At 40.6% G+C, this 14586-nt stretch overlaps 1 protein-coding gene across 1 annotated transcript in view; it reads right to left on the bottom strand.

The window, feature by feature from the left end:
• Nucleotides 1-14586, bottom strand: part of LOC306968923 (SH3 and cysteine-rich domain-containing protein 2-like) — a 76025-nt gene that overhangs the window by 26550 nt on the left and 34889 nt on the right. Inside the window, exons 3-5 of the mRNA XM_079564506.1 lie at nt 7836-7930; nt 997-1081; nt 810-899 (exon numbers count right to left, since the gene is read on the bottom strand). Of these exons, the coding sequence (XP_079420632.1) occupies nt 810-899; nt 997-1081; nt 7836-7930 (270 nt within the window). The remainder of the gene's footprint in view (nt 1-809; nt 900-996; nt 1082-7835; nt 7931-14586) is intronic.

Raw genomic sequence — 14586 nt, forward strand, 5'->3', positions numbered from 1 at the left:
ACGGTTAAAAGCTATAGATACAGACGGCATCTTTGGCATTGCCCATATTTAGTCATGCTTGAAGCAATTTCTCCAACAGACGCTGAATTATGAATATATTTTTCTACTAAATAAAGATACAGAGACATGGAAGCAAAGTGGTTCAACAGCCCATAAATACTTAAAAGGAACGGACAATGCTAACCAGGAAGCTACACTAGCTTCATGCTATACATGCTAATATGTAGCATGAAGCTAATGAAACGAGTGCTGTTTCTCGCTTCTACTGAACAATTTGCTGTGAAAAAACATCCATATGGACCCGACTTTGGCTTGACTTTATTGGTGTGTAATAAATATGGATACAGTCTGAAAGGAAAATGACTAAAAAGAGGGAAAATTGTAATTCTCATGAGAGGTTTTCTTCCCCCTCGGCTAGGCCACACCCCATTTGTGTTGCTGTCTGTATCTATTCCAGGTTTTCATGTTTTCAATTTACAACGTCTAAACATTACAATGTCTTTAGGTCAGTTTTTGTTTTTTAACAAGGACTGTGCTTTGTAACAAACTGTAGCTCCAATTATTTTTCACCAGATGCCCTTATGTGTGCGATCCTCTCTATCAATCTATGCTTGGAACCACTGCAATGTGTAAGCTGCTTGAAAAACTTTATTTTTTGCCGTACAGTGGACATATGTGAGACTTAAGAAACCACTTCCACTGTCATTTATCCTTTCACACATTTACGAACCGGACCCAGCTTTACAGAGAAACAAACGGCGCGTTCATGTGGGAAAAACCTCAGACACCATGTTTAAGAAGTCACATACTTTGAGGAGGCTGTTGCGCTTCAGTTTGCTCCTCCTCCCTTTCTTTTTCCTCTTCGTGCATAACAGTTGTCAGACGAGATGAAGACATTTCTGGATTTATTGCAACACACAAGCAAATCAAGTAAAAACAAAATCTAACGGCACAGAAAACATTTCTCCCCTCCATGCTCGCTCCATGGACACTCACCTTGACAGGGCCGCACCTCTTTGACCACGGATAGTTGGTCGGTGATGATCAACGGAGAGCTGAAGTTTCGCTTGAAGGCGCCGGACTAATGGACAGAAAAGGAGAGTGTTTGTGCCGTTACTTTACCGGCAGCAGCACAATATGTTACACAAGGGAAAAAGAAAGGGCACTAAAATGGACACTAAGCAGTAAGTGCGCAGTGATGGGACATGTTAAGTGTCTATCAATCAATCCATCCACTTCATCTTCACGTCTCTTTTTAATTTTCCTTCTAGTTCATTGTTATTCACTCCCTGACATCACCACAATCCTGCTCCATCTGGTATCTGGTGGAGAGGTCTCTTTTCAGGTGCCGTCTGTGTCAGACATGCCAGTAATAAATGGCCTATACTGCTCCCCATCTGTGCTCCAGACCCCACCTCACGGTCCAAACAATTACTCTGTCTTTGGCCGTCTTAGTCAACCACTTTGTTTTCCTTTCTACAGTGTAGAGGAAAAAAAAAAGCTCAAGACTCCAGGAATGTAGTCAAACTAAGTTACACCTAAGGCGTAACTACTGTGTTATGTTTTTGGCCATTTGCGCCTGTTTTGTCTCCCTCTTGTGGCGCTTTGTTTTTTCTTTAAGGCTTGGCCCTGGTGGGGCGTTGGGGGGTGGGCAATACAAAGACCTCGGACTCACCGCCACTCATCGTTGGATTGTTCTGTCTATGTTGCGGTGCTACTCCTCTGAGATACAGTATCTAGTAATCTGTGACCATTTGCTGTTTTCTGTGAACTATTTATTCCTTTAGTGCCTGCGCCTGCTCTGGAGCCACTCCCTGGACCAAGCCAAGCCATAAAGACATTTTTTTTGTTAATAAATTCACTTGCATCTCCGGTCATCGGTCCAACTTTAACAAACCCTAACATTAAAAAACATTATGATGAAAAAAAAAAGTGTTGGAAATTGTCCTTGTTTTTTGCACTTTACTGATATTTCCATTACAGTAATATGTAATATGTAAGCTCGCAATTTATAAAAATGCTATTACGTCATTTCCCCCCCACAAACCACTGCATATTCACAGCACTGAAGGAGAACAAAAAAAGGGTATATAAATAGAACATAAATAATCTTTATTGTCTCAAGCCTGGTTTTGAATATAGTCTGAGATGCCTCAAATTCTCAATAAGACGTGTTTATGATTAGCTGTATAAAACTGAAGCGCAGCCTCGAGTAGCAGTGTTCTTGATGTACCAGAGCTATCTTACAGCTGGTTTAAAGAGTGCACTGTGTTTGAGTGTGGAAATTCTCTATAAACATCTCGTCTTAGTTGACTTTTCTTGCTCAGGGTTCCGTATAGGTTTTGTGACGAATTTTACTGAGCCGTATGACAATCAGAACAATGGCTTTAGACCCTGTAGACCGTTAAACTGCTGTGGTCGACTCACATGTGTTCAGACATGGATTTAATGTGTCCTGCCCCTATAATTTCACACTGTGTTAACCGCAGCAAGTGCAAAACTGAGATAGCAGCTTCACCCAGAGCTACAGGCACGCACTTCTACTGCTCTTTCCCATTTGGGGTTGATTTGGAGCCTGTCCCATTATCTTTAGGGACAGGGCACTCACACATTTGTTTACTACAGTCAACTCAGAGTCACTCATCAAGTATTCAAGAAGCCATAAATAACACTGGGAGGATCTGCAGACTCCTCACCGCGGGACTGTGTGTCACAAATCGAACTCAAAACCTTGACATTTACTCCCTGCCCCCTGGAGCGCAACATATTTACATAATACAAACAGCTCAATCAATGTGCTAATTGAATAGACACAAACAAGCTTAAACGCACTGCTGACTGATGTTATTGCTCATCAGTTTTGGTAAAAATAATTTGACTGTGTTCATATTCCACAGACATTTGGCTTCTCTATTGATATTGCAAGCACAGAATAAATTGCAGTGATTTGCATTTGTCGTTTGTCATAAATGTTACCCCCAGTGACCCACTCCCACCATTTTACATTGTGCTACCTTTGGGATTTTTGCTTGAGGGCGACTAAAAAGGTTCACACTTATTTCCTTTCAAAGCATTTGTATACAAATTTACATCAATGATTCCAAAGGCAGTGATTATTTATGTACTATGAACCAAAGTTAACCCTGTAATTTACACTCCAAACTTGTTCTGAAATACCTCTTGTTATTCCTTCTATTGGCTTAAAATTAATAAAATGGATTGTATTTACATGGAACAGGGCACAAAACAAATGTATTTCATGGCAATATAACAAATTACTCAAACCTTAGACTGTCAATGAAAACAAACATTTTCAAGTGTTTTCTTGGTATAAAAGCAGTACTAAGTAACTCATGCCCCTAGAGGCCATAAGTGCCGCCGCAGGTGTCGTAGCATGTTATGTCCATTAATTGTCCGTGAGAGTAAATACTACGCTGACAGAAAAGACAAAGGGGGAGAGGGAAATTGTACATCCAATTACACAATGGGGATCATTTTTTTTCACTCAAACTTGGCTGTAAATACTGTTTAAGTGGCGCTAGCCCGCAGTTAGCTTTATCCGTTAGCCTGCTAGCCTCTTCTTCGTGATTCCATTAGTGTGTATTGGTGGCTCCGACCCGGTGCAGGCAAAGTTGCAATTATTTTTTCTGGCCAGAAACACCAGGGAAAGATGAAAGTCCCCCCAATCATCCCATTATCATTTGTATTACCCCCAGAGAATGAGAATGAAAGTATGAAAATTATTTATTAAAGTAAACAAGTACTGCTTTAATAAGGAAACAGGGCAGCAAACTGCATTATCTCTTGCAATCCTAATCATCTCCATGCTATTTCCTCCCTATTACTCTGTTTTTACTGTGCCATAAAGCAAAGTGCCAAAAGGGTTATGCTCCTACTCCTGTCCTTGTGGTCTGACCTCTTGCTGTCCACACACTTTGATAAAACCAATAATATCTGCTCTAGAATGCTCTCAAGCCCTGCAAGTGTGTCTTTGGACGTCCCGCCTGAATGCTGATGTCCTCGGTGCTAAACCCGAGCGTAAAAACAACAGCTGTGGGTGAGAGGAGGCGCAGTTTGTTTGGGATTGCCTCGTCTCGGCTGCTCAATTCAATCCCGCATTAAACATTGGGAACACTTAAAGCTTGCGCGAATTAGAAATGAAATTACTCACGTTTATTGTAAGTGTCCCATCTGCTCTTGTTGATTTTGTACTGTTATTTAGAAATGTGTAACAGAGAAGTAAGGGAGGAATGAGCTGGAGTAGCAGTAAACGCCATCCAGTGCTTAAAAACATATGCCATTGGTTTAAGTGGACACACTGTATACAGTATTGAGGTTGAGGCTGTATAGCTGAGGCTTTAAAATAATCTTTTGGGTATTGTAGTATTTATATTTTTTGTTTATTTCAAATAGGCTTTTAGCACCCTTGGAAGCAGTGGTTATCAGTATTGTTATTGGTAGTTTTAGTGTTTAGGATGACAATGCTTTCAATTTTAGTCACATTTTAGTAATTTTTAGTCTATGAAAAGTCTAGTTTTGGTTAGTTTCATTTAAAAAATAAAGAATTAACAAATTAATTTAAATCGATAAGTAGGCTATTGAAAACAAGAATTGTAATCTGGGATGACGGTTAACAGGGTTTTAAAGCTTTTGAGAGACAGATTACACCACCATAGGCAGAAGTGTCCTCATTGTGAACATGTTTTTTCCCTCTCCTCATCCTTTAATCATCGCTTCGACATTTTTTATTGACAGCGCCGTCTGCACATTCGTTCATCGACATGCTTTCTGCGTTCAGTACTGTATTTAACTGGGAAAATCTGAGTGCCGCGTGCAAGGCCACGTGACCTCACGGCGCCCCTCTGTGCCACGTGCAGCGGGTGTGATCTGCGGCTCGGCTCATCAACGTAAACTTATAATCGTCTATTTTAAAGGAACAGGCCACAGTTTTTCCATGCTGAGAAAACTTGCCTGAGCTTAGACGCAAAACGACCAAAGATGTTGTTAGCATTTGGCCTTTCCCAACATATTCCTATAGCTCCAAACGGACAGGTACGCATAAACTTGTCTTAGCTCAGGTAAGAACATATCACAGTATGGAAAAACGGTGGCCTGTTCCTATAACAGCATGCTAATAAATGGCACCCTGATCTGACCTTTTCCATTAATTCAAAAGCATCTCAGAAAATCACTTTGTTACAGTGTCTGATTAATGTTCCTATTCACTGTCATATAAACTGAAGACATGCAGTTTCTGAATGCAACAGATAAATGAATGGTCTAAAACACACTGACTGATAAGAAGATAAGAGTTCCAAATTGTCCTTTTAAACATTAAAAGTATTTGGAAGACTATACTTCTTTTACTTCTTCCACTTAAGTTAAGCGATATCATCAGCAGACTATTTATTCTCGCATATACAATTTTCTGCTTCCCTCTTCACGTCAGCACACAACTCCCAGAATCCTTTGTCCCCAGAGTCCCGGGTGTGTTCGATAGTGATTATGCCTCTGTTGCTGTCTGCGTGGCGTGTGTGATGGGCTTATTAAAAATGTCTTCAGGAGAGCAGAGGAGATCTGGAGGTCAAACTAAACTCGCGCTGCGCCGGTTTATGCTGCTTCAAATAAAGTGTATAATAATAATAGTAAAAGCCGGAAGGGCATTAGCGGAGCACAGGGCACAGAGCGGGACAAGGCCAAAAGTCTGCTCCTCTTATTTCGTATGCACTTTTTAGTCGGCAACAATCCACAAATGATGGCTTTTGACGCAGTTGAATTCTGCTTGGCATAAAGGACACGCCGCTTTGTACCCTCATTATGGAGGCCCTGTTTGAAAGCATTTATGAGCTGTCAGGAACTTTAAAAGGCACAATAACTTTTGGAAAGAGGAAAAAGAACTATTTATGTCTGACATTTTGGTTACGGCATTTCCTTTGACGTCATTGCTATTGCTCAAAAAAGTCTGCTTTTTAATCAAACCTAAAGGAAGAAAAAGTCTCTCTTAAATGCCGGCAGTTGATGTCATTGAAATAAAATGGAGAAGCGGCGTTTGTTTCTAATATGCGGACATTACTTTATTAATCTCCATAGGGAAATTCGTTCTCTGCATTTGACCCATCCTAAAAGTCACAGGGGCAGACTGTAGGAACAGTGGCAGCCAGTGTAGGCCGGCGCAAGGGGAACCATCTCCAGATGTGAAGCCAGGCTAATGGTCAGAAATACTAATGTATTTTTCCGATGCATAATGAAGAAGGTGAAAAGCATATATACGTAAGTGGCTCCGGAGTACAAGTCGCACCAGCCTTGGAAACTACTAGGGCATGGAGGCATAACTGCACCATTGACAAGCCTCTCCCGGCAGCAAGTTTCATTTGTGAACTCGTTCCTCTAGCGGTGGCCATCTAGCTCTTAGCCCTCAATTCACTTTTTTTGTTTTCTTAATTGCAGTAAGAGCAACCTCTGCTTTTTGCCAGTCCCTCACAACTTTCTTGCTCACTCCAAACTATACAGTTTTTTACATTTTCAGTGGGACAGTAAGTAAGTAAGAAGTGAATTCTTTATTTGTCATTGTACAACCGTACAGGAGAAGCAGATACTGCTACACAAGCCTAGAGCGCTCAGAGTGAAAATAACAAACGGGAAATAATGTATTTTGATCTAAAAGTCGCACCAGAGTACAAGTCGCACCCCTGGCCAAACTATAAAAAAAAGTGTGACTCATAGTCCGGAAAATATGGTTGTTAGAAATCATGAATGAACAGACCTTTTGAGATTTTACTTCAGTGTATAAAAGTGGGCTCTGAGCAAAACCCTTGATTGTATTCAGTCAAGTTTCTGCTTTTTGTGGAGTCAGATACACATCCAACGGCCACTAAACATCATCCTATGATAAAGAAACCACAGAAATTATATAAAAAACCGACATAAAATACCTCGCCATACATACATTTAGCATTGCGCCTGGCCTCCCTTTTCCTTTGTATGGGAATAAAACATGCTCAATTCAAACAGGTTGGCTACGAACCTCAAAAATTTCCCTGAGGGTTTTTCAAAATATATAATTGTAAAATATAACACTGTAAATAAGAATTTGTTCTTAATGCTTTGGCTGATAAAATGAAATCAAATTGCAATAAAAAACTAACTGAACCGCTTCTTAGAGAAAGCAATGACAGAGGTTAACAAAGAAACATCCCACCTTGAAATGCGGACCCTCTTAAGTGCAAATTATTGTAGCTTTATTAATGTTTTTCAGTGTTTATACCGACCTTGGACCAGCTCTTTACCAAAGCACGAGCATAAATCTAATTATTGCGCGGCCTGTGATTGCACACAAACAATGTTGCAAACTCTACAACTTACTGATTACTGAGACTTTTAGCAAAACAAAAACATTCAGTGACTTTGATAAGAAAACAAAAGAGAGCTGTCAGACTGTACAAAGGCATTTTAAAACACAATTGTATCCTCGGGTGTTGATTATCCATTTCTTTTTTTCACTTAATGTTGGGAATAAGGAAGAAATGCAGCTTTCTGAGCATGCAACCCCTGGAGTCTTCCTTTTCGGGCTCAGAGGGAGACAAGCAAAACTATCAATACTTGCAACTTATGAGCAAGATATATGATTTGCAGGGGAGGCAATTTGAAGGCTGGTATAATAGGAAGTAGAGCAAACAAATGGAGTATTTTTAATATAGAAACATGATTAAAAAGCTTTAAAACCTATAGTGGAGAAGAGAACTTTTTTTAAAAACAGATGAATAATTTCTAACTCAATGATTTTCCTTGAGATATATTTTAATGGGGTCACATCCAAAAATAGAAGAGATTTTTACCTTTCCGTAGCAGGGCTGCTGCGATAGCTCAGAGGTGCACCACAGATGAGCAGCCATCTTGCAGGTTTTGCAGCGCAGCGCCTGTTTGGAGTTTCCTGTGGCACAAACGGAGATGAAAGGGAGAGGAATGAGAGAACAGGACTCAGCGGGGGACACTTCTGAGCAAAACATCAAATCTCCTCTGATCCCCCACTTCGCTCAGTAATCAAGTGGTTGGCCCCGTTTATGAAAGTTACACGTGTTAGAATAGTGTTTTTCAAACCGTGGTGAGGGTACTCTCACGGTACGCGTGCTGCTTTCGGTGGTTCTTATGCTCCTATACAATTCTAGTGTTGTCGTCTGGTTTAGCGGACACAAGGAGAACTCCACACAGAACCCTGGACATTCTTGCTCTGAGTTGAAATCAATGTCAACACCGCTTTGTTCCTTTACTCTGAGCTTTATCAAGTCACTGGTTTAGCCGGTTTGGTTGAGGTTGCAGCTTGTTTGGACTTTAGGACCTAAAGGGATATTTTGTCATGGTACTTGGGTTGAAAGACTTATAGATTAAACGCTATTGAAGAGTAATATCCATTAATTGTTATATATTTTGTATGGAATTCAAAATAAAGGCTCAGGTGAACTTTATTGTCCGCATATAGCTTGGTTTTGCCATACCCTCGTACTCATTGCATTTCGTACAAGGGTCTGGATTTTCACAATTGAGCTCCATTATCAGGTGGGAGGGGTGAACTCCTTTGAAACAATTGGATCTGATTTTCGCTAGCGTTTGGTTGTGACGTATGTAATGCGCCCGAGTGAGTGAAGCAGCCATCATAACTCTATTATAACTCTATCACAACTCTATCATAACTCTATCATAACTCTATCATAACTCTATCATAACTCTATCATAACTCTATCATAACTCTATCATAACTCTTTCATAACTCTATCATAACTCTATCATAACTCTATCATAACTCTTTCATAACTCTATCATAACTCTATCATAACTCTATCATAACTCTATCATAACTCTATCATAACTCTATCATAACTCTATCATAACTCTTGGAGGCATTCCTTGTGTATTCCAAGGCTTGAATTTAAATTTCTGGATATTTGGGAGCCGAGCCAGAATGGATTGAAGATCTTCCATTACTTTCGTATCCGCCGCCATGGCCAAACTACAACCAGCAAATGCGGCACAAATGCTTGACGTCACCTACAACCCCCGCCTCCCCCGCTCGCTGTATGGTAGGTTGAAATTCAACCGATGTAACGTGGCCACTGAGATCAGACCCAGACGTACATGTAGGGAAATTATAATTGACCGGAGTTTACGGATGACTCAGGCCAGGCTAGTCCGCATAGGGCAATTTGCCAACCCGTAAGGAGCAGTGGGCGCGTTTTGTATGTGTTGTATGAACCCAAGTTGGGCATCACTCCTTGTGCTGCCTCATCGTTCTCATTGAGTACAAGGCCGTGTTTTCACAATCAGAATCAGAATTGCTTTTATTGCCATGGCTATGAACAGGTTCACAACAAGGAATTTTTTTTTTGGTCGATCGTGCAACATGGAACATACATATAACACATATAAACTTTAAACTATAAAGCTATAAGACTATAAGGGCATGCGTGAGAAGATTACATTTAAACTATGATAAAGACAACAACAATTTGACATGGAACAACAGCGTGAGTGTATTTACAGATGCACGGGTGCATTGAGTGTTAGCAGCAGATATGGACATACCACATAGTGCAATAGAGCAGATTACATTCATGAGTCTGTAACTGAGTTATCAGGTCTTGTTTTCATTCATGAGTCTGATGGCACAGGGGAAAACTGTTCCTGTGGCAGGAGGTTCGGGTCTGAGTGGACCGTAGCCTCCTGTCAACAGCATTAATAATACAGCGCCACATTTACTGTATAATGTCATTTATGTGCACTGTCCTGAATAAACAGTAAAGTAAGTCCAAACCTATACAATATACAGTATTTATAAATGTTAAGTATGGATGTAAAATAAGGCATTCCCAACCTTTGCTTTGTACAGTAATGTTGCAGTAAATGCCGAAATCACAATGCCATTTCTGCCTTATCTGCTCACTTTGTCCGCTTATAAAACCAATTCATCATTATTTAGCTAAATAATCCCATGAAGATAAAAACCTGCCACACAATTGGATTGCCCGAGTCTATACTACAGAGCACATTGTGTAATATGATATTGATTTTGCAATTTCATGTCTCCTGCTCCATTATCAGACGGTAATACAATGGGTTTCTAAAAATACCATTTCTATATTTCGCTCCCAATTTGCATCCTAATCGTTTTCTGTATGGGCCGAACAGATACAGTGTTAATTTCCCTTTTGTGCAGCCTTCTCTAACTCCCATGACTGTGACTAATTACTGCTGTTTGTATAGATGGCTATAATACGAATTTCTTTTATGTGCCGTCCTTTATGTCCTTTTGTTTAAGCAATGAACATCCATTGTTTTTCTTTATTTTTAAAGCCTTGTGATTTCTGACAAATGTTTTGACACAGGCTTTTGACTTCATTTTTTTATGTTGTTTTGTTGCATCCAGATTCATTTAATATTTTAGCTTTACTCAATAAAATGTCATGTAAATTTATTCAACAAGATCTTTTTGCATCAGTCGTATCATCATCAGAACTGCATTGTTTGGGAGCTACTGTCAAATCCACTGTAAGTCTCCCCACACGATAATTACTAGCACATGACAAGGGGACAATTTTGGTCAGGAATACTTACTTACAGACGACTGAATACTTGTCTTAATATGTATTTGTCTTGTTTCTAATCAGAGTACTGCATTCTGAATACTTAAAATCAGTGCTGCCACTTACTATACTCTCATAACATGCTCTTCGTCGGGCACCACATTGCGGCCAATGTTTGAACGGCCTTGTATTAGTATTTGTGCCGCTGTTATATTAACTCAGCTGACAAAACACGGCCTGCATTCAGTGAGAACAATCGATACAACGCACCTAGGAATCTCTGTGCCACACAAGGAGACTTCACGCATGGCCCGCTCAAACAAACTGTGTAAATTTGCTGCAAACGGAAGCTCAGATGTCCTGAGAAAACATTAGTGTCATGGAGTGATCTCTGGAGCTGGTGCTCACAGCGGCAAGTGAGAAAGGAAAGAGGGAGGGAAGACACTGAGGTTCTGGGGGGCACCAACTATTAAACTTGTTATAGTATAAAATTTAATTGCTATATATCATACTGGGTCAAGCTGTGCAGTCGTACTATCCCTGTCGTAGCCTTGACTGTGGTGCTCAGGCTCCTTCCCTCAGCCACTGAATGTTTTGCTTGTGTATCAGTATGATGCATGACAGGGTGTTTATCCCTCTTCTGTGGAAGCATGGACAGATTTGAATGGTAGGACTAGCGCAATGTCTCGAGTTCATGTCTCGGACGCCATTGTTTATTCTCCAGCAAAACTGTTACAGCTAAACCCAAACAGTATTTTAATACCACAAATATTACTGGTGTAGTTTCGAGGGTTAATTTTGATGATTTTCCCCTCTGTCCTTTCTAGCTTTTTTTTTTTTTTGGAGGGGTGGGGGGGACACCATTAAACAGTACTGCCTAGGGCACCAAAATGGCTTGCATCGGCCCTGCTTAAATTACTTTCACAGTGATTTGCATTACATTCATGCATAAAAGCGCTGTACGATTAAAGCAGTACTAAGTAACTCATGCCCCTAGAGGCCATAAGCGCAACTGCAGGTGTCGTAGCAACTTGTGATTTTTTAACTTACCAATTGTCCGTGAGAGTAAATACTACACTGACAGAAAAGGTGAAGGGAGAGAGGGATATTGTACATCCAATAACAAAATGGAGGTATTTTTTCTTCACTCAAACTTGGCTGTAAATACTGTTTAAAGTGGTGCTAGCTCACAGTTAGTTTTGCCCATTAGCCTGTTAGCTTCTTCTTCGTGGTTCTATTAGTGTGTATTGGTTGCTCCGGTCCGGTGGCAGTCAAGTTGCAATTGTGGTTTTCTGGCCAGAAACCAGGGGGAGAAGAAAGACCCTCAAATCATCCCATTAACACTTGCATTATTATGGTAAAAAGTTACTTGGTATTGCTTTAAAGACATGTCGGCTAAACTTGCTACACGCAAGTTACGTTACAAATGTATTTAATAGACATAAAACTAAACTTTTCCCTTTAGCTTTGATTCTTTCTTTGTTATCATTATGAATATGAAACTAGAATATAATGATTGAGCACAACAATGCATTCCTTTGATTAGGAAAGTAATACCTTCAAATGAAACCCTACCCAAAACGAGTATTCTACATACAGCTATACCCAACACTGCAAATGGGATAAAATATGTGTTTGGGTTTCATACCATTGCATCACAAACGTTAAAGCTAATGTAGACGGCTAACCGGAGAGTAAAGCTTTGTTACTTATGTGCTGCTGTCCGTTTTGCACACGTCACAGTATGTCTGAAAACGAATAATTTAATTCAGCTCATTTCGCTTTTAGCACCCCGTAACATCATCCCTTTGAGATGTCTCCGCGCTCTGTAATATTTGTCCGAAACGCAATTTCTTCACAGCAAATTAAATTTCCTCTTTTGATCGCGCGGTTGCAGCTTGTGACTCCAGATGCGCTCAGAAAACAGTGTGTGTCGAATGGACTTTGAGGAGTGTCATTTGCATAATAAGGGATGTTCTCTCCTAAAAACGGTTCCTCATTTAGGTCAACGCAGACGAAGCCATAGGACGTGAGACCAAGTGAGCAGAGACCCAGGTACTAGAATGTATACATTTCTCTTCCTTTTCACATTGCTACATCTTACAGTGTTCTGGCTTGATCAATTCAAAAACAGCCCAAGAGATATAACTAAGGTGGATGTGCTCAACATTATGACACGCACTGTATATCATTAGCAAAGGTCCCTGAAGTTGTATGGCTGAGTAATAAGCAAACATTGCGTCATGTTTCGGAGTTAGAAGTAAGTTTGTACTGTTGCATGGGTGTTGCATTAGTCCAGTGAGGCAGCAAAAGGGACATCATTAACACTGTCTCTAAACAACCAATACAGTAGTGCTGATTCACCAGAAGACTTTTTTCCTTTTACCCCAACTTCCTTTTCAATTTCAGAACTGCCACGGTGAACCAGCAGCAAGGTAATTTGACAGATTGTTGGTTTGTGTGATGAATGCCTTTCCTTTAACAACCAGCCACATACTGTGACAGCAGACGGTGAAGTGTACTGTATGTTTAGCTCCTGGTGTGAAGATTTCTGGACAGGACCTCCATTCGTGAGGTTATGGAAGTGTGTGAGAGTTTTCATGCTACTGAGTCCGGGACTGATCAAAGGAAAGGATGGATTCAGAATGAAGCCCAGGCTGTGATACAATAAATAAATGAGAGCGTGCAGATGCAGATGTTATTGCTGTATTGCTGTCGACGGTGAGCACTAGAAGCTGAGCAACCGTCTTAAGGAGTAGTTTTGGGGCCACAACAATGAGCTCTGTCTTGTCAGTGTTGACTTTAAGGAAGTTGGGGATGAGCCAGGTTCGGAGGTCTTACGCCAAACTGGATGTGCGTCAGCGTTCGCCATGATAAGAAATGTCCAAATTGGGCTGTCAGTTAGGAAGGCGTTAGGAAAAGGAGCCTCAATGCTAACTATCATAGCCACTTTAGCATAGGGACCTCTGGTGCTAACTAACCGGTGATTAGGAGCTATGTGCCATCCCATAAGCCACTGCGCCAATCCCCCCACCCCCTCAGCCCCACCCTCGAGTGATTCATGCGCAACCACTGTTGATTGACAGGTTCACATTTAATAATAATAAAAACAAGATTCTGCACAATCCAAACTTTAGAAAAGTGACAAAATACATGTTGTTGTCACCACAGCTCAGTCACATGTCAGTGTGTTAAAGAACCGCCTCAGTAAACGGCTTAAATTAAGACAGTTTGTGCTTTTGCTTTCATTTAGTAGAAACTTATTTGCTTAATTTGCTACTGTAGCTTTATGAAGCAGCTGTTGAGATAAGAATTAACACTTAACACAGGGAAATGTATGGCTCATTTGGATTTTATTTCTCCTTAAATGTCTTTGTTTGGACACTATGTTGTTGTTGTTGTTGGATACTATACAGGAGGGGGCGACATGCGCTTTTGTTTGGCCTACACTCAGAGGGTAAGGACGGACGGATTGAGCAAAATAGCTCTGAAGCTTTAGTTCACTAACTGCATAGGGATCTAACAGTTGACGCCATGAAAGGTTAAGGACTAGTTGCTAGTGTTAGTACTTAGAGGCTATAATTTGATGGTTTCGGACGCAGCCATAGTGATGTGACGTTCATGACCGGCTCAATTGAACGGCTCTTTATGGTTAACAGTTCGAACCGGATCTCAGTCATGAAAAGAGACAGCTCTTTTTTTCAGTCAATTTTACTCAGAAGTCCCCCGAACAAACGCAAGAATCAGCCAAACAATGGAGTAGGCGACACAAGTGAAAGCTTTTCACACTTAAGTCAAAGCTAAATCCACTAAAAATGATTTGTCAGACAGTCGCAGCCTCTTTTTCTTAGAAGTTTTTATTCATAGACTAGTTTTTTCACACGTTTGCCAAATCCCATCACTGTGGAGTTCTAAGAGGCAACTCCCGACCTGGGTCATGAGAGATTGCTTATGCATTGAGAATCTGCACTATATTATGTAAATTCACCGTCTCCAGAGTGACTGATTGCAT

The sequence above is a fragment of the Gobius niger genome (assembly GCF_951799975.1).
Source record: "Gobius niger genome assembly, chromosome: 10".
NCBI classification, from domain to species: domain Eukaryota; kingdom Metazoa; phylum Chordata; class Actinopteri; order Gobiiformes; family Gobiidae; genus Gobius; species Gobius niger.